The 21,075-nt window shown below is 40.9% G+C and overlaps 3 protein-coding genes across 3 annotated transcripts in view; all 3 read left to right on the top strand.

The window, feature by feature from the left end:
• The window catches only part of hoxa10b (homeobox A10b), a gene marked incomplete at both ends in the record, with an annotated part of 2,114 nt that extends 456 nt beyond the window's left edge, over positions 1–1,658 (top strand). The window contains 2 exons of the mRNA XM_084052508.1: positions 1–331; positions 1,387–1,658. The exon at positions 1–331 is cut by the window's left edge and continues 456 nt beyond it. Of these exons, the coding sequence (XP_083908634.1) occupies positions 1–331; positions 1,387–1,658 (603 nt within the window). The remainder of the gene's footprint in view (positions 332–1,386) is intronic.
• skap2 (src kinase associated phosphoprotein 2) overlaps positions 1–21,075 on the top strand; it is a 135,813-nt gene that overhangs the window by 86,039 nt on the left and 28,699 nt on the right. The window lies entirely within an intron of this gene.
• Positions 4,617–6,802, top strand: hoxa9b (homeobox A9b; the record flags this gene model as incomplete). The annotated part of the gene is made up of 2 exons (XM_084052201.1): positions 4,617–5,325; positions 6,564–6,802. Exons 1-2 carry the CDS (start codon positions 4,800–4,802, stop codon positions 6,800–6,802), a joined length of 765 nt encoding a protein of 254 aa, XP_083908327.1. The 5' UTR covers positions 4,617–4,799.

Below are 21,075 nucleotides of genomic sequence, written 5' to 3' on the forward strand. Positions count from 1 at the left end.
CCGCCCGGCTCGTGCCCGGTTACTGGCAGCACTGTTCCCGTTCCTGGCTATTTCCGTCTGTCTCAGACGTACACGTCGTCCTCCAAGGGTTCTTATCAAGAGGTTCAGCCCAACCTGACACACTTTACTTTGCAACGGCCCGCGCGCTTCGACACCACGCAGCCCCCGGGTGCGTCGGTGGATCCGGAGCGGAGGGACGGTGAAGAGGCGCCCGTCCCCGCGCCATGCGCCCCGGCTAAAGACGAGGAGGACACCCGCCTGTCTTCGGAAAACTCGTCCTCTCCCGAACCAACAGAGACTTGTGCAGAAAGCCCAGAAAAAGCCGTTAAAGGTGACGATTAGCCTATTAAAGACCCGAGCTTCTCAATACGTTTGATTGTTTACATAGCTTTTACGCATGATGGCCCCTTTCATCTGTCTTAAATCGTGCGTTCTTTTCGGCTGCGCTTCCCAAATACTCTGGGGGTAGAGCTCATTGCTAAAGACATGGACGTGGTTGTGGTTTTGACAACAGAGGCCATGGACTGGGATTTCCCCTCGTGTTTTTATTATTGCATGACGAGGACCAGCAAGGCCAATCCGGCCCAGTCCATCTGTCCAATGCAAGACGCTGATGTCCTCAGCCGTCCCCTCATAAAAGGCATACCCATAATCTCAGCAGACTGTGTAGGCTACGTTTTATGTCTTAATAAATGTGTAATGGCCTGCAGGCTTCTGAGGAATATAGTGGGCAATTGACAGACTAATAGCAACATGGTCCAAATGTTAAAATGTGAAATGTAACAGTATCCACTTGTCTTTTCGTCTGTGCCGCCAATTATTTGGCTCACATGCAGAACATAATCGTGAGTCGTAAAAACTAACACAGTTGTTATTCTGATGATCTAATATGCCTATTTGTGCCACTCCGGGCGCAATGCCTTTGGTAAACTTGTCCTTACACGTAAAGCGTATATAGGTCCATGAGCTTTAAACGAGAAGCTATTTTGTCTTGGATGTAGACACTGATCCATTAAAAAAAAATAAACATTTAGTAAACTAATACTTAGTTCACCGGGGTCGTCGAGGCCTAATTGGTCCGACCTTTTCCCCTTCACCAAAAATAGCCGATCTACAAGCTCACAACACATTGCAAGGGTGTTGCGTTGTGAGAATCCCATCCCAGAATAGGGATAGTTCAAGTGGTCAAGCATAATAGCCATATCATTTCGTCAAATGATAACATAGCCTCCTTGAATGTCAAGAACGTAAACTTGCGTCGGTACCAAACATACTGTTTAGGCTAAGTATAGGCTGTAGGCCTATACTTCTGTTTTGTCTGTTTTTTCACACATTTTTAAATGTATATTAATCCGTTTTATTATTATTTGATTGTTTTATTAATAGGAGATGGCAAACCGGAGACGGCCAACTGGCTCACGGCGAAGAGTGGACGGAAGAAGCGGTGTCCCTACACCAAACACCAGACTCTGGAGCTGGAGAAGGAGTTCCTCTTCAACATGTACTTGACCAGGGAGCGGCGTCTGGAGATCAGCCGCTGCGTGCACCTGACTGATAGACAGGTCAAAATCTGGTTCCAGAACCGGAGGATGAAACTGAAAAAAATGAGCCGCGAGAACAGAATCCGGGAGCTCTCGAACAACTTCAGTTTCTCATAATGAGAGGAACAGTGTGTGTATACGGCAGTGGTTCTCAAACTTTAACATTTCAAAGACCCCCCCCATAGCTCTGAGAGTGTACAAATGGAACCAAATGGACCCTGACGGGTCCATGTGGTTCCATTTGTACACTCTCAGAGTTACAGACTTGTAAGGGTCCATTTGGAACCCCCCCCAAGGAACCCTGAGGGTCCCTGGATCCCACTTTTTGAGAACCACTCAAACCGTCTCATGGCGCCCTCCACCATCAATGGCAAGGGCGACCCCCTCATCCCAGCCACCCCACCCCGGTCATCCCACCACAACTGTGAGAAGAAAGAATGTCCACGGATAGTCAGACCTATCCGCTAACTTATTGATTGTTTGTTTTGATGACATTTTTACTTTCACGTCTGTTTTTATTTGTCGTGGATATGTATTTATAAATGTCTACAGATATGATGTCCAAATCCGCTGTGTATACAAAAAAAAATATTCAAGATGTGACAAAAATGTGTCATGGCTTTATAGGCTTGTACATAATTGAGTCAGTCATTGGAATCTGCATGCTGGAGTAACCCTTGGGATTTCTTGTGATGTTTCAGCGTTCAGAGACCTTCATGTCAGAGCTAAAGACACCCAAGAGGTTTGATAAATATTTGCACACTTTTGCTGGCCAAGTATAATAAAAAAGCATCCCCTATACATTTGTAGAATTTTTTTTATTGCTTCCAAAAAGAAAGTGTACTTGCAAGTTTTATTTTCTTTTGATATCTTTCGACCATATGGCCTTTCAAATATTTAAATGTGTATTTATATATTTTATATTTAACATTGTTGCAACAGGATTGTGTTATTACTGGATGCAGCGCATTTGACGTTTGCAGAGTTGCCAGTTGTAGTTGAGCATTTATATTTACCAAAGGATAAAACAAAACAAACACTGCATTTAGATTAAAAATGGGAATGCTTTGCTCATTCTTTGGCAGCGACATTGTAATTGAATGTAAGCGGGTTGTTATAAAACAGATTAGGCTGTTATTATACTCAACTTGGATATCGTTGTGTGTAACTGTCAGTTATGTGAAAAGGACTAATGCAATAGGTGTAGAAAGGTGTGGTTGGGTATTATGTAAACAAAAAATCTATATAGGCCTATATAGGTCTACTTCATGATGCACATTTAAGAAATTAAAAGACCAAATAATCGCAATAGGCCTTAATGAGTACCGCAATATAGAAATCTGTTGTATGCGTGCTCATTTGCGGCTTTCCGAAATATATTCACGACGCATTATAAGTGATAATAGTACAAATATGATAATAGTAAAATGAGAAAAAAAATTAGACCTGAAAAGTGCCTTTTTGGCACCAATACCATAATAATAACTTAGGCCTTGCCTATAGTGATAATAGTAAAAATATGATAATAGTTGTCTATTAATGAATTTCCAGATCAGACAAGCTTCTTGTTTGGCACCAATTATGTCCTATTCGTCCAGAGGAGAGTCGGGGGCTGTGGAGAGGTTTAGGACTAGTCTCATGTTGGTGGTGGCTTGAGTTTTTATTTTCTCCCACAACACGAAACTGCATTGATTACCTTAATAAAAGTCGTCACATCTCCTCCATTTAACGGTTTTGCAGTTACTTTAATCATTACGCTCAGATTACGCAAAGCGTCTGCGTGCGTAAAACACACCATTCCAATAAGGAAAAGAAAAAAACATTGCATTATAATATATACTGTGCGTAAAACAATACAAGTACGCCTTTATTCGTGTTTCAAAGCAAGTTACAGCGTGCTTTGCGTGCAATAAAAATAGAAATATGAATGCATTATTTATTCATTTAACAATTTATTTAAATATAGAAATACACCCAGACGCTGTCTGTTGTCTGGGTAGGCTACTATGTGTAGAGTAAATAATCAGTCTGATGTAAGAGGTTGCATTTTGCGTCCAAGTGAAATAAAGTTAGAATCTTGTCTTTAATTTAGGCCTCAGTCTATTGTTACGAGCAGCCTCTTCCCATAGCAATGACTAAGGCTAATTAAACTGCAGGTCAAAATGCGCTGCATTGTGCGCCTGTATAAGCATGGGGGAAAAGACAGACAAGTCCTCGGTTATGATCATTGCAGTCTGCCCCATTGCCTCGTGCGCGGCAGCGTTCCCATGCACGCCTTGGAAAATGCCGGATGCGTCTGCTTACGCCAGAGAATGGACACAAAAGACGAGGTTTATTGGCGATATTTAGCCCAGACAGCCAGGTTGTAACCTAAAGAAAAACAACCGAATTGCCCCGTGATAAAACCGAACGTTATGGCACCCAAATAACCTCACCCCCACTTTCTGTTTTAGATTGCCTTAAGCCTAGACCCAGGTCTATTACGGACACCTTAATGTGCATCTTTTGGTCCATAAATGGAAACTGCCTGTAACGATTTATACCGTCTCTAAACCCATGGAATCTTTCTTTTTTCTTTTTTTTTGTTGAACAGTCCTTGATATGAATATGTCCAGATGTGGTGCTTGTGGTGCTTGCTTCATCTCACATGCAGTATCTGCAAGATTCTTCGATTAAACAAATGCACAAGGACTATCAAGTATTATCTTCCCCAAACTAACACACCACAAGTCCCTATATACGGATCTGGAAAGGATATATGACCGTATTCATTTTTGTTGAGAATAACTGTCTTCACTGGGATTTCTGAGGATATAAAAGTTGCTGTAGTGCAAGGCTAATTGGTTGTTTAGTGTTTTCACAATTATGGGGATGTTGTGAAGTATACAGGCAATTCATTTGTTGGGCCCCCACTCCCATATACCACCATGTCCGACCATCCACTAACACCGGCTCTCCTGACCAAAATAATAACGTTTATAGCTTATAAAACGAAACATCTCCCAATAAAGGCGTATGGTTTTGCTATTAAAATATGATGGGGAAAATGGTGGCGGTTTAGTAGAGCAGCAGGCTGATTTATTATTTATTGTTCTGTCCCACGATCACGTGTTCCAGCCACCCTATCCAGTCTCGGGCAAGGTTCAACTTACTGGACGTATTCTGCTCTCCCAGTGCAGCAAAATAAGCGGCGGGGTATCATGAAACAAGCTTTTCTAAATATTGTATGAGTGCACCGTCTTTTGCAGCGTGTTTGTCATGTCGACATTAGGAAGCTATTACGTTGACTCGCGTCTTCCTCCCGAGCAGGAGGACATGGCACCGAGGTATGCAGCCGCAGGGGTGGAACAGGCAGGGCACACGATGCTAACTGAATATGGCGGACCAGATTCTTGCCCTTTGCAGGCAAAATCGTCTATTTTCGGTGGATCCTGGAGTCCCATTTCGGCCCAGCCCCCGAACACGGTGACACCGACCTACATCCACCACCATTACACGACCGGAGACACGGATGGAATGTTTGCGCGCTCCTGGGCGTTGGACCCGGTCTCCGCGTCCCTGTGTCTAACGGGATTACCGACCACAGCCATGCATTATGACATCAAATCCGAGCCCCTCGTTGGGAGTGGTGACTGCACAACTTTGGAAACGCACACACCTCTTCTGCCTGACATTGAAAACGGGACGTCTCTCACGGAGATTTCCTGTGAGACCACCACGTCCAACTCGTCGAAGCCTGCAGCCGTGGAGAGCGCGTCCGAAGTAAAGAAGATATTAGATCCAAGTAAGCTATATGCAGATTTATACATTTTGACTTTATAATGCGCAACGAGTTCAGCACCGGCCTCGAATCGCTTGTCTCCTTAATATGCCTATTATTAAGCTATTATCGATCAGTTTAGCCTGTATTCATCAGGTCCATAGCAAGCATATACAATAGGCTACAATGGAGACAATTATTAGGCTATCCTATAGGAGTGTAGGACGTCTCAGTTACCTTCGTATGAATGAATGTCCCTTCCTGCTGGTCAATAGACGTTTTCCACTCATAGCCACTCTATTCTGGACAGGATCTGGTCAATTTTTTGCTATATTGTCTCACTATTATGCAATGATACACCAGTTCTCGTTTTCAGTAGAAATAAAACGTATCCAAAAAGCTATTTGGGAGTGCATGTGGTAAACATCACTCTGTAATTGATTTCAAGTTTATGTTTATGCATTTATTATAATGAGCTGCTATTCCTGCGAACAGATCAAAACGTTTACTCCAAAGGGAACTGCATTATTTTGGAAAGAGCAGCATTATCCGTCAGTAAAGCATAACTTAGGCCATCAGTTAGCTACTATCATCCTGGCGTCCCTATTTTGGACATGCTATTATAGGCAAAATCTTAAAAAACAAAATAGCACATCTAGGCTATAGCTCACACCACAAGGGAGCCTGCTGCAGATAGCCTATGCTATTTTCGTTGACATATGACGAAGTAGCCTATACACAGGGCTTACGTATATACAGCAGGGGTCTTCAACGTTTTTCAGGCCTTAGCTAAGAGAGAGATGAAGCAGGGACCCCCACTACATATGGTAGAAAATTGTGTTGCAGATTAAACTTTTGCATAGATTTCATAGACTTGTTTGACAACACTATCATTGTGTAGTGTTGTGTTGGATTCATGTTAATGTATATTTTCAGAATAACCACTAACCACTTAGCCCCCCCCCCCTCCCCCCAAAAAACATCTTTGCTGAAAATAGTCAATCTGAAAATAGCAGATCTACAAGCTCACAATGCCTTGCTGCAAGAGTTGTGACTGAGCTTGTAGATTTGCTATTTTCGGCTAATGTTCCCCCCAGAATAGGGATGCTAGGGTTCAAGTGGTGAAGTAAAAAAAAGAATCCTATCACACAAGATTTGGCGGCCCCCCTGTGGTACTAACTTTGAGGACCCCCTAGGTCAGTATTATGATTGTGAGCCAAATTCAACGTATTTTCTCACGGTGTTCCATCCTCCACTTCCAGATGAACCCTCATCGAACTGGCTTCACGCGAAATCGACCAGAAAAAAACGTTGCCCGTACTCAAAGCACCAGATACTCGAACTGGAGAAGGAGTTTCTGTTTAACATGTACCTCCCCCGCGACCGTAGATACGAAGTCGCAAGAACGCTGAATTTGACCGAGAGACAGGTCAAAATCTGGTTTCAGAACCGCCGCATGAAGATGAAGAAGGGGAACAAAGACCGGAGGAGAGACATTTAAATGGTGTTGCCTGTACTGTACCCTACCAGTGATGGAATAACATTCAGGCTGTAGGCCTAGTCTGTTTTCTTTCGAGGGAAGAAAATCGAACAAAAATGTGAGTTTATCCATAATTTGCTTCAGCTATACACTCATAGGTGTTGTGTTGTTATTGTAAAGAAAAGAAAAGAAATGCTGGATCGTTTTCTATGATGTTCCGTGGTTCATATTTGTGAGAGGACATTTAATGCCCTGTCAGGATGTTAGGTGTTTTTGTGTTTAGTGCACAGAACCTAGTAAACTAGGCCATTTGCTTTTTGCATGAAGTCGAATTGAAATTGTCCGTGATTATTATGTGTATGCATTAACTACCTGAATGTTTTTGACTACCTATTTGCATAACGTTAAGTTATTGGTTTTTGCCATTGCAATGTTTATTTTTTTTAAATGCCAAGTTTTGACTCATTTGTGAATATATATGGGGCATCACTGTGCACTCTTAAAATACCTCGTTGTCAAGTCTTATGCGAAATAAAGAGTAGTTTGTATAGCAAACATTTATCTCCAAAGTGATATTCATTATTTGCACACACAAAAAAAAAAAAACCGTGGGAGCGAAACAATTTAGAATGATCATAATCTATACATATAGGACTAATTACTGAACTAATTTCAAAGTCTATGTTTAATCTAAAAATGCACAGACATAATTTGAGAATAAAATACACCGGGTAATCCCTTGAAAAGCTTCTATAGCTATATGGCTGTATATGTATTTGCCTTCTTGATACCTGTATTAGAAAATATACAGACATATATATATACAGACATATATATATATATATATATATATATATATATATATATATATATATATATATATATATATATATATATATATATATATATATATATATATATATATATATATATATATATATATATATATTACTGTATGAAGTGTGTAAATACAGGCTATATGCTGAAGTTAACATATATTTCCCCCTGATACATATAGGCTACTATCAATTCACTGTAACGAGTGGGCCTACGCACTTTTAATTACCCCATATGATATAGATATCATAGCTCTTTCACAATTGTATTATTCAATTTAGACACTCCATTGACAGGCTATACCAGAATGCACGAAAACACACCCGCGATAGTCCAAAAATATTATATACAATTAAATATATAACACGTGTATGTGCAACCAAATCTCTCCTCTGAGATGTTATGTTTAAGGGCCTGCGAGTTGCCAATCACGACATGAGTAGTAAATGTTTTCCCGGACGGGCCAGGCCCGCATGCGGCCCCAGTGCTTCAGTCCTGGCAAACTGAACTGGTCACCATAGGTCTGCTGTAATAAACCCCAATCACAGCTTAACTGTTTATAGGGTGTAAATAGAGAGGAAGAGGAAGGGAAGGCGTTCGAGGACATCATGGGAGCTTGATGGAGAGTTCGATGTCTAATATAGGTGAATCAATGTGCGCCAATGAGGGAAAGGTCTCAAGGTCTCAATGAAGAAAAATAACAACACACACACACACACACACACACACACACACACACACACACACACACACACACACACACACACACACACACACACACACACACACACACACACACACACACACACACACACACACACACACACACACACACACACACACACACACACACACACGTACGTTGCTGGAGGATATATGTTTAAAGAAAAAGTGTGATGCCACACACACACACACACACACACACACACACACACACACACACACACACACACACACACACACACACACACACACACACACACACACACACACACACACACACACACACACACACACACACACACACACAGGAGATCAAGAGAGATGGGCCGGTGGTGTGTGTGTGGGGGGTGGGGGTAACACAGATGGGTCTGCCTTAAAAGGTTTAAATCCTAGAAGCTCAATAAAACTGGAGCGCTGTCATGCAGTCTGGCTTTCCCCCTCTATTTTAATTGCTTTACAACTGTCCACCAGCAATTAGACGCTCTGACCGTTTGCTGCTTTCCTGGACTGACTGGAGGTCATTGGAAAGAGAATATAGGATGGGTGAAATGCAGACACACATTTCACCCTGGCCAATGTAGCCTACAAATGTACAGCGACAAAAAACAGCATCTCAACAACTAAAGGGACCTTAATTGTATATACATGTATTATTATGTATGTAATAATAATAATAGTAATTCGTTATTATAACATTATTATTATTAGGCCTACATATTATTATGCTATTATTATCAACTTATTATTGCCAACGACATTCAACAGAAACACGCACTTCAGCCAATTTCATAATTCACGTTTCTATCGTACAGATTAAAACATTGTTTAGGCTAAACCTGCAGGCTGCATCTCACGACAGTTGTTAGACAAAATGTTGCTTGTATAACGAACAGTTGGGCCTATAAATATGCGCACTGAAACGTTTAAGATAGCATGCATACATTTTGACACGCACTGGTATGCTTCTGTTTACATCGAGACTGGCACAGCACACACACATTATAGGCTTAGCTTTTTGTACATAAGGTAGCCTATTTGTATATTTGCTGATTATTTAGACCTAGAGAACGCATGGAATATGTGAATATATGGAACATGGGCTATAGCCTACGTGACATATTCATTTTGAATCTCGTGTTACAAACATTATTTCAAAAATGTCTTTGTGTAAATTGACCTGTAACGTTTTAGAAAGTAATTGTGATTTTCCTGTCATACCCGTAAATGGTGGCTCTTAATACAAGAAACACACACACCAAAAAAAAGAGTAATTAATTAATTAATTAATTCCAGACCTTATGTTCCCAAGTAAATCCTACCCTGAACATAATGTTTATCTCCCTAATGTTGGTCATCATAGGCACAGAGGTCATAGGCCTCTTGGTGTGTGTGCGTGTGTGCGTGTGTGCGTGTGTGCGTGTGTGTGTGTGTGTGTGTGTGTGTGTGTGTGTGTGTGTGTGTGTGTGTGTGTGTCTGTCTGTGTGTGTGTGTGTGTGTGTGTGTGTGTGTGTGTGTGTGTGTGTGTGTGTGTGTGTGTGTTGCTACTGTCCTTCCACCACCAGGGGGCGGCAGTGTCTAATCTGAGGAACAACGTGGCTTAATGTTATGGGGCTCGCTTTCACTCACTGGACAGGGTCATTTCTTTATGATTGCTGCTCAGATCAATGCTATCTATTTCATTAGATTAGATTTTATTAGGGTCTTTATTACCACATGACTAGGGCCAGCGTAAATTCTTTTCTAGATTCGAGATTTGGGCGATAGACTACTTTATTGTCCCCCATGGAGAAAGTGGGCTATGCAGCATTGCAGCACACAATAGTAGCCTGCAAACAAACAGAATAATGAAAACATGAGACACACAAGGTACAAGTCTGTGACAAAAATACACTGACCGTCTGTCAACGCCTGCTAGAGCTATTATCACCACACAGCATGATGGAATGGAATAGCCTCTGCACGTTCATGGACACACAAGTACACCCTGGTCTATACCTGTGGGTCTCAAATTGGGGTCCAGGGACCCCCAGGGGACCTTGATGGGGTTCCAGGGGGTCCCCAGCAAAATTATCGACAGTTAAATGGGAACCAAATGGACCCTTACAGGTCTGAGAGTGTACAAATGGAACCAAATGGACCCCTAAGGGTCCTCTCTACACTGTAAGAGTTAAATGAACACTCCAATGTACACTGAACTTTTCCAGTGTACATTGGGGTCCCCGGGATAAAAATCATATGGGGGTCCGTGGCTTAATGCATACATAAAATGAAAAATGTTGAGAACAACGTGTCTAAACCATACGTAATCAGTACAAAAATACTTAATCATTGTGATGCAAAAACAGTAGACAGGCATGGTTGCAGGCATCAACAAAACAGTACAGTATAGCAGGTATGCATGTTATTACCTGTATTAAACAACATTGCAAAAGGCTATAAAAGCACTATAGTGGTTCAAAGACAGTGCAAAATGAGCGTGTAATATATAGACAGCGGAGAACAATGAACACATTGATCCTTAAACAATAGATAACATAATGCAGTAAGTTGAGGCAGTGTCCTAAGTTGTAAAACATTACATATTAATGGTGTACCTTTATATGACATTGGGCACTGGTGTTGTGGTACTATCAAAAAATATATGTGCCCTGATAATCTTGCCTTTTCATCATAAAAGTTCTATCACTCCTACATATTCTGTGTGTCTTTTATGGCCATTTATACAGTAAATTAGCCTTTAAAGACCTTTACTTAATTAAAGAGGGATTCTGTTTAGTCAGGGGTTCTTACTCTTTACAGCCAGAGCTGAGAAAAGCTTGGAGTAGTGTATCAAGAGAGTTAAACTGTTACCTTATCTGTCGAAAGGTAATAGTGAATTAGAAGCTTTAGTCTTTTGTGAAATTAATCCCCTTGTAATTCCTAAATTCTACTTTGATGACTTAGAGACTGGTAAACCCACATGCACCATTCACCCACCCACACACGCATGTGTGTACATGCATGTGAATGTGCACACACACACACACACACACACACACACACACACACACACACACACACACACACACACACACACACACACACACACACACACACACACACACACACACACACACACACACACACACACACACACACACACCATAGTTACATTCACACACATGCAGGTGTGTACATGCATGTGCATGCGCGCACGCACACACACACACACACACACACACACACACACACACACACACACACACACACACACACACACACACACACACACACACACACACACACACTCACACACACACACACACACACATTTAGATGTGTGCATGCAAATCCATGCAGACAGACAGACACCCCCCCACGCACGCACGCACGCACGCACGCACGCACGCACGCACGCACGCACGCACGCACGCACGCACACACACACACACACACACACACACACACACACACACACACACACACACACACACACACACACACACACACACACACACACACACACACACACACACACAAACACACTGACTGAATGTGGTACTGAATGAATGTGGTACCCATTCAGTCTCATATGTCTCTCAGGTGTAACATAATATTTCCTCATGTGTTAATCATTCTAACGGTATCATACAGGTACGGTATCATATTTGAAAGATGCTGTGTTCCTCGTTTCACCACTTACAGTTACACCCTACATACTTTGTTTACCGGGGGTCCCCCAGGGGTCTATACTAGGATCCTCCTGTTTAACTCTGCATACATCCCTTCATTGTAAGCATTTTTCCTAATGTTCACCCCAGAATATAGACGCTAAGGTTCAAGTGGACAAATGCCCTTGATATGAGTCTACTGTGTGTTATCTGCACTGATTTACATATCGCAAACATGTTAAAATTTAGGCATTTAGCAGACGCTCTTTATCCAGAGCAACTTAAGCAAGGTCAACACTTCAAATGCATAGAGACAGTGTAATGCCTCAGTAATCTAAGATCATAGGAACCTAGCATCAGTCTAAACAATATAATATCAAAAAATAATACTCTGTACATTAAAACTAGAGACTGTATATGGCAGCAAAACAAATGAACCTAGAATTTGTCTTTAAATAACATGCTATCTAAATTACATTTTAACCTTTGCATAAGACTGCATGGTCATCAAGGCTAGGTCAAGTGCTACGGGCTAAGGTGGAGTCTGAAGAGATGAGTCTTCAGATTAAGGCTGAAAATTGGGAGTGAATCTGCATTTCTGACTGCAATGGAGAGTTTGTTCCACAGTTTGGGAGCCAGAAGGGAGAAGAGTCTGGGACGTGTGGAGCATTGTCCCGGATGTTTTAGGGAGGATTCAGACAGCTTCCCTGTGGTGTTTATGTGGACCTGGGCCCCATTTCGAAAATTTGGAGTGCACTGTGTCCCTGCAGGTGTGCGCGCACGCACACGCACACGCACACGCACACACACACACACACACACACACACACACACACACACACACACACACACACACACACACACACACACACACACACACACACACACACGCGCGCGCGTTTGACTGGGCCACAGTTGCTTTTGGACTTGAGTCACCCCATCGGTGAGACTCCCCCAAACTGTTCTTCTTCTATTTGTCCCTCCTTCTGCCCCTCCCTCTTTCCCTCCCATGCACCCCCCCCCCCTCTCTCCTCTTTCTTTGTCACAGCCAATGAATGGCCCTGCTCTTCAGTCTTGTTGTTATCCCAAATGACAAAATGAACGCCAGTTCTATAGTAGACCAGTGGTTCTCATCCTTTTCATGTCAAGGACCCACACAATAATATGTATTTGTGCCAGGGACCCCCATACAAGATTTGTGTTGTTAAAATGTTTCAAAAATATGTCAGATTGTTTGAAAATAGCAGATCTACAAGCTCACAACATGGCACAATGTTTTTTTTCCGCTCCATTTCCTGAAAAGTTACGGTTTTGGACATTTCCACATTTCCAATTGACAGCGAGGATATACTGTAGTAATAGATGTCAGAGGGGGAATCAAACCGGGGACATTGCAGCTATATTGTCATTAAGCTAACTGGTTAGACACCAGGGAACCCTCACCTAATGATAATTGCCAAGTCCACATGGAATCAATAAATTATTGATGGGGACAAAAGGGAAGTGAAGGAAGCTAAATTAATTCTGCTCCATTATAGTGCACAGCAAAAGCCTCAGTTCATTTGACTCTGAGAGTGTAAAAAATTAAGAAGAAAAAAAAGTGTGCTACGTAGTGCATGATCACAGTGCAAAGTGCACTTGCTGAAAAGCACAATATAAACTGGAGGTAACCACAATTCTGCATAATTAAAATGTGATACAATTATTATACGCTGTGGGTAATTCTATGGATGTACTGTACATGTGTGCATTGTGGACAGGGATGTACACATTACTCTTTCATGTAGAATAGACGATTGCATTATTAAATATAAAAAATAATAAAAACAACGCTATACGCATTATGAGCTTGTAGATCGGCTATTTATAGACCGAGTAAAGACCCCTGGGGGACACCGGACAACAAAGTATATAGGGTTTAAGTGGTTAAATGAGACTGGACATTAATGGTAAACATTTGCCCCCTCCCGCCTTCTTCAATGGGGAAGGGAACTGGAGAAGCTAGCATGAACTTCCACACACGTTACACTCTTTCCTGGTGAAACTCAGGTGTAAATGAGGTGAAAAGAAGCTGCTGGTGACTCCATGTTGTATCAGTTTATATCAGAGAGGGTAACACGAGGGTTGGCAGTGACGAGGACTGCATACATAATGACTAAATTGGGAGCAAAATGGAAAGAAAAGGTTGTAAAGTTGCTGAGAGTGAGACAGTATGGGTGAGACACAATCCCTGCAGGGCAGGAATGTGTAACTACTCTTGCACATGAACCCTATATGCCCCTCTCCTTATTCTTGGGGCGAACATAGAAAAAAAAAGAGGGGACCAAGTATAGACCCATCGGGGTCTCCGGTCAACGAAGTATACAGTATATAGGGTTTAGGTTAAGGACACATAGCTGCCCACACCCTATAGTCTACCCCCGATCCTATTTCCTCCAACATGCTGGGTGGAATTTTTACGTGGGTGTTTTATTTGAGAGAAGAGTGGGCAGGCAATCCACTGACTCCCTTTCTCTGCTGAGATGGACAGCGAGGGGGCTGACAGAAAGGTCCAGGGACTCAACCACATGGAAATGGAGGGGGGAGCACCAACCACCCAACATGAACCCTAACGTCCTCATTCTGGGGCAACATTCAGTACAAATGGCTGATCTACAAGCTCATGATCGGCTATTTTCAGCGAAGAGCTTTGGTGTAGAGGGAAAAAGGGGAGGGGGCCTAGTATAGACCCCTGGGGGACTCAATGAAGTAATTAGATTTCAAGTGCTATGGGGAAGAAGGGTGGGAAAGGGATTCGACCGGGGATTCGAATCCCAGGTAGGATAGGCCTATGAAAGTAACGGAAATCAGTTTCAATAAAATGCTATTTACTCAAGATCTCACTTCTATCGGAACGCCTCTGAACGAGCGACTTTGACATAAGAAACGTTTGTGTATGAAACATGATCATGCGCTAATGTGTGTTGAATGGGATTCCGCCTCTAGTTTGAGAATGGTTGTGAACGGTGTCATTTGAAGAGACGTTTTCTGCTCAAACACAAAGTGCCTTGGATGTTGTTTGCAGCGTGGCCCGCCGTGACCCCCATACATCACACATCATGACACCACCACGGCACCCTGCACAAGAGGGCCTCTGTTGAACTCTGGAGGAGCAGCCCTGCCTGGAACACCTGGCCACCATGTTTATCCAGAGCATTCAGTTAAGTTCAATAAAAGTCTGTTAAACACAATTAACTTTACTGTCAGTACGCAATACACCACTGTTTCCCACACAATGGGTCGGGACCCATATTTGGGTATTAAATATCACATTTTATATCCTTTTCATATTTATTTATTTATTTTCAAAGAATTTTCAAAAATGTAAAAAAAAAAAAAACATATTCTGAAATGTAAAAACAAAAACAAAAAAACAAACAAAACATGTTTATAAGAATTTCAGACATTTTCAAAAATATAATTTAAAAAAAATCATTTTTCCCCCCTAAAGTAGTGAAAATAGCAGATAAAGCTCACAGCGTGTTACATATCAATTTGCTGTGAGCTTGTTGATTGGCTATTTTCACTATTTCTGAAATAATACGATATATTATAATATATTTTGGGTTCCGGGGTATTCACCTCAGAGTTAAAGTTAGGTCTCAGAGTTAAATGAACACTTTTTTTCATACTAATCTGTGTACTAGTGTATACAGATTACAATGAACTTTAGGTGTTTTAACCACTTGAACCCTAGTGTCACTATTCTGTGCATATATCATAATAGTTGAATTGTCAGTGAAAATAGCAGAATAATAGCAGAATGTGATGCATTGGGAGATGTAGATCAGCTATTTTCGCTAAAAAGAAATTGGTGTAGAGGGAAAAAACGAGAGGGCCAAGGATAGGCCCCTGGGGGACCCTGGTCAACAAACGTATATAGGGTTTAAGTGCTTAACTGGAGTCATGGTGCTGTGCGGAGGACTGTGCATGCTATAAAAACAACAAGAAAGTAGTGAGTGCAGTGGTAAATAGATTAATGGCATGCTGCAGTCAATTATCAGCTATTGGCCTGATGCAAAAAGCATTATCACCTTGAATGTCAAATGCTTTCTGGAATAAATCTCAAAGCATATGGGCTGCTCGTTCTGTTGTGTGTTAGCAAAATATTCTCAAAGCATATTTTTTTATTAGCTCATTAACTTTAAGGAAAAGACTGACAGGGTGTTCGGAATTACATATTTAGTTGAGGATGTTAAGATGATATACAGTATGTGTGTTTTAAAGTTATGGAAACATAGCCATGGTAGGTTTGGCTGAAACAAAAAATATATTAATTCAAAATAATACATAATACATAATAATACAGAGAAAGAAAAGATGCTTGTTTTATATGTATTTATTTATATGTATTTTTTCAATTGTTTTAACACATAGATGCCAGTTCTTTGTCAACATATGATATATTCCTCTGTTGTGTACATAGAACATAGCATAAAATAATAATAGCAATAAAATAATAATAATAATAATATATATATATTGATATTGATTGATTGAATACTTTATAAGTCAGAAATGCAAAAATATATAATATAATATACTGTACGTTACAGGTTTGTCAGTAATAATATCACTATTGTGTATTATTTTTGTTTATTTTAATCATCCTATCGAGCATAGATGTCTTGTAGTATTGGCTCACTCTTTCTGTTTCTGGACAGTTGGATGTTTGCCAACACCTATTATCCTGACAGCTGTAGTGATGCCTGCCATAATTACAGAAGATTTGCCACTTGATATGTCTTGTACTTGGGTCTGTCTCCTAATAAACACAACCTTGGGGATATTGGTATTATTATCCCTCCCAACCAATTACTCAAATATTCCAAAAATCTTCCTCCAAAAGGGTTTAACCAAGCCCTATTCTAATTTATTTATCATTTTATTGTTTTTACATTTTTTTAAAGCTCTATAAGTTGGACATTTTGGTAATTTAAAAATATAATGCCAATTATGACATGCCCACAATAAGGATGCCAGGTTAAATTGGTTAATAATTGGACATTCATATGTATTCTCTCAGCATGTTCCAGCATAGGTTATTATAATTCATTAAATTAATTCTATGGAATCTTGATTGCATGAAATGTAATAAAGTTTTATAATGGGTGAATTTCTCGCTCTCATATAGTATTTTCCAAATTTGAACACAGTTTTCAACTATTTTTTGCTTAAATCCAAATGCCGAACTGATAGACTTTGAAGCGCTCACCACCCATCCCCCTCACATCTCTCTCTCTCTCTCTCTCTCTCTCTCTCTCTCTTTCTGTGTTTGTCTCTCTGTCTGTCTGTCTCTCTCTCTCTGTTTGTCTATCTATCTGTCTGTCTGTCTCTCTCTCTCTCCCCCCTGTCTGTAGGCTATGTCTGTCTGTAACTGGTAAATCTTATATGCTACTAAACCTATAAACTGTTCTCTTGTCAGTTCCGCTGAACTTGAGTTTTGGACTGGAGAAGGAAACCGAAATGTTTTATTTGGAGAACAATGTGAGTAGAACTGTACAGGGACATTAAATCATACACAGGTCTGCAACATACACGGCTCAATGAAATCAATATGGAAAGATTGTAGCCGTTAATGGAAATAATTTACTGTTACATTATTTCTATGCCACATAGTGCCAAACCGTCCACGTCTTTTGATATGTTGTGAGGCCAAATTATAGTCTAATAGGCTACAGCTAAGCTAATGCTAACGTCATTTCAGTAAATAGTATCTGCAAAAGGTGATTATTATGCGATGCATGTAGGCTATTGTTTCTGTTTTCAGTAGCCAGCCTAAATATGAGTCTTATCATAATGTTCTTCTGCCCCACTGTGTGTGTGTGTGTTGGCTAGCTAATGTTGGCGATGGATAGATCGTCGTTTGTAGCCTGGTACATTTATCCGAAATATGACCGTCAGTCTAGCAGCAGCAGTCAGAGCAATGTGCCAAACACAGGCCTGCAGACACAAGCACGCTTCAGGCGACTAATTATGATTCTAAATAAATACAATTATAGAAGCACTATATAGACAATATCGTCTTAACAACATAATCATTAATAACTGAGTCATTTAAGAAAGATTCCACCCTTATTTATCCACAGACAGACAGATAGGCCTGGTGGCATATTTATTACATCAATGTGTTGTTTGTTGTTTCTCAATGTTCTTCAAACAAACAAACAAACAATGTAACATAGGCTACCATGAATAAATTATGAAATATCTGACTGGGGGGAAAAGCACAGTGAGTCACTCATGGTTTTGCTTTGCTGGCCATGCTTTCCAGATGTCAGCACTTGATGAGGTAACAGACGGCGAACGAACTCAGGTCCAGCCAAACACAAACAACACACACTGTTCTGTCAATGAAATGTTTCTCTTACAGGCTGGAATCAAGTAGGCTATACGGCTGAAACTAATTAAAGCCGTGTCGGTGTGAATAGCCTACTATAAAAAGTAATGAAGTGACCACGAGTATTTAGGTTCTATTAGTTTTAGGTCTATGGAGCCTGTTCAGAGAAGGTTCTTTGTTCTCTTTGCAGCAATGGCTTCCACACCTGTATCTAGACCTGCTACACGATAAATAAATAAAAACAATATAGCCTGACTCTATACTCCCATGACATAAGTATAACACTTGACAAAAATATAGAATAAAAATGCAAGCCATATAGTGCAAGGGATGCGATAACCCATATTTTCTGCATATTGTTTCACAATATATACGCCCCAATGCTCATTATCCCATTTATTATTTATTGTGAAAAATAGGATGATTGAAAAGTGGACATTTTGCACATTTCGTTTACATGATAGCCTACTGCCTAACGCCTATATACAGTATATACCCTACAGCTATAAATTATAAGGCTTTCATGGTGCCTATCTCACAAAAGGTTAACTTTAAATATTATACACAAATAGGCTATAGTGCATACTTCAAATGTACTTCTTCAAGAATAAATATTTAAAGTCATATTTTTTAATGAAATGAAATACGTTAAAACGACATGTTTGTCCGTATACGATGCAAGCTCACAGAAAGGTGTGGGAGTGAATGGGTTTCTTCGCATGGATGCCGACACCCACTCACCTCTGCAAAACAATTCATCTTATATGTAAAAGCAGCTCCACTCGTTTCTTACTCGCCACTAAGCAAGTCAATTCCATCTCTTCTCTTCTCGGTTCTTTGCTTTGCCACAATTGTCCTTTGGCAAACGAAAAGGCTTGTACGTTTGTCTTCTAAACAGCAGTTTCAATCTCACCTATCACCGTTAGAAGCAAAGGAATAGCCTTGGAGCCAAACGGAATATATAGGCATGATATTCTCAGAAATTGTATATAAACTGAAGAAAAAATGTCTTAAGCTGAAGATTCTTCCACAAGTACCGTGTGGTTCCCCTCTTCCTGACCATATATGATCTAAGGGGAGAGTGTTAGAGGGTTTAAGTGTGTTCTAGGGCACCGAGCTGTCAGACCTTTTGGCGAGCAAGATTGATCACACGCAGCCTTCCAGGGCTCTTTGTTTAGAGTCCAAGCAATAAACTGCCTTAGCTTCCCTGTGCGTTTACTCTGTTTGAGGCTACAGACTATACAGTAGCAATCATCACATTGCAATGTTTAGCCTATAATCTGAACTGAAAACTGCTGCTGACGTATAGTGAGATATTGGGGTTGATGTGATGACTTAATTGAATCAGGTGAGGTAGCTAAAGGTTGGCCATAACGTTTAAATCCACCTTTTGAAATGCACAAAATGATATCTGCTTGGGAAGCAAGCAGATATCATTTAGTGGACCGAAATTATTCTCAGTCGCACCGCAACGTTTCACACAGCAAAGCCATTCTGTTCTGTCTCGTGATGTGCGTGGGTATGTCTGCATAATATCCAAAATTTGCATATTAATTTAACCCATGTATGCTTATATTATGTGTCTCTGTATGTAGGCCTTTGTACTTGTAATGTATGTATGTATGTATGTATGTATGTATGTATGATCTATCTATATATCTATCTATCTATCTATCTATCTATCTATCTATCTATCTATCTATCTATCTATGTGTCTATCTATCTATGTGTCTATATCTATCTATGTGTCTATATCTATCTATGTGTCTATCTATCTATGTGTCTATATCTATCTATCATATTTATGTCTCATGTCATATCATACCTATCTGTCTGTCTTTTGGGGGAGGGGCGGAGTCTGACCTAAGAAGTGTGGATAGAACTCGTGTTGGATGTCCAGTGTGTGTGCCAACGCGCTGTAAAGTCTTTCAAGAAGTCTGGAGATTAACGAGTTGCTCTGATAACGACTGCGGCCGTCGTTACATTAGAAGACAGAGCTTAAATGCAGGGTGCTGAAATGATTTGTGGGCTGTCTGTCTCGGATGGAATAAACACGCCGAGCTGAGCACACGCTGGCTGCACTATAGCAGTGGTTCTCAACCTGTGGGTCTGGACCCCCAGGGGGGTCCCCACGTGATTTTTGTGGGGTCCCCAGATGACAGTTAAAGTGACAATTTAAGGACTTTTAAGACCTTTTTAATATCTAAAAAAAAGACCATTACTGAATCCAAAGTAGGCCTATTCACCAAATTATACTATAAAAAGCGGTCAAACACTGGCCAAATTGTCAAATAATAATTAAGAGGCAAAACGTGAAATAGCTGATACAAGTTCACATCGCCTCGCGTTAGGAGGCGTTGTGAGCTTAGATCAGCTTGTAGATTTTCTTTCACAAGCTTCACATTTTTGCCTGTGGAACCGAGTCAAACTAAATGTAATGCCTCAACTCAAATATTCAAATATGATTATTTTGGGGGGGTCCCCAGTTCAAATATGATTATTTTGGGGGGTCCCCAGTTCAAAATAGATTATTTTGGGGGGTCGCGGCCTGAAAAGGTTGAGAACCAGTGGCAGTGGCTATGCACCCTTGGCCTGCGACGCACGCAGACGCGCCTACGTGCACATGACAAACAGATAGACAAGCAGGCACAGGCCAGACACAAACACGCACGCGCAGCGAGCTCTTAACACGGGGCTGCATTTGG

Source organism: Gymnoscopelus microlampas, assembly GCF_963454915.1.
Source record: "Gymnoscopelus microlampas genome assembly, chromosome: 3".
In the NCBI taxonomy this organism is placed as follows: domain Eukaryota; kingdom Metazoa; phylum Chordata; class Actinopteri; order Myctophiformes; family Myctophidae; genus Gymnoscopelus; species Gymnoscopelus microlampas.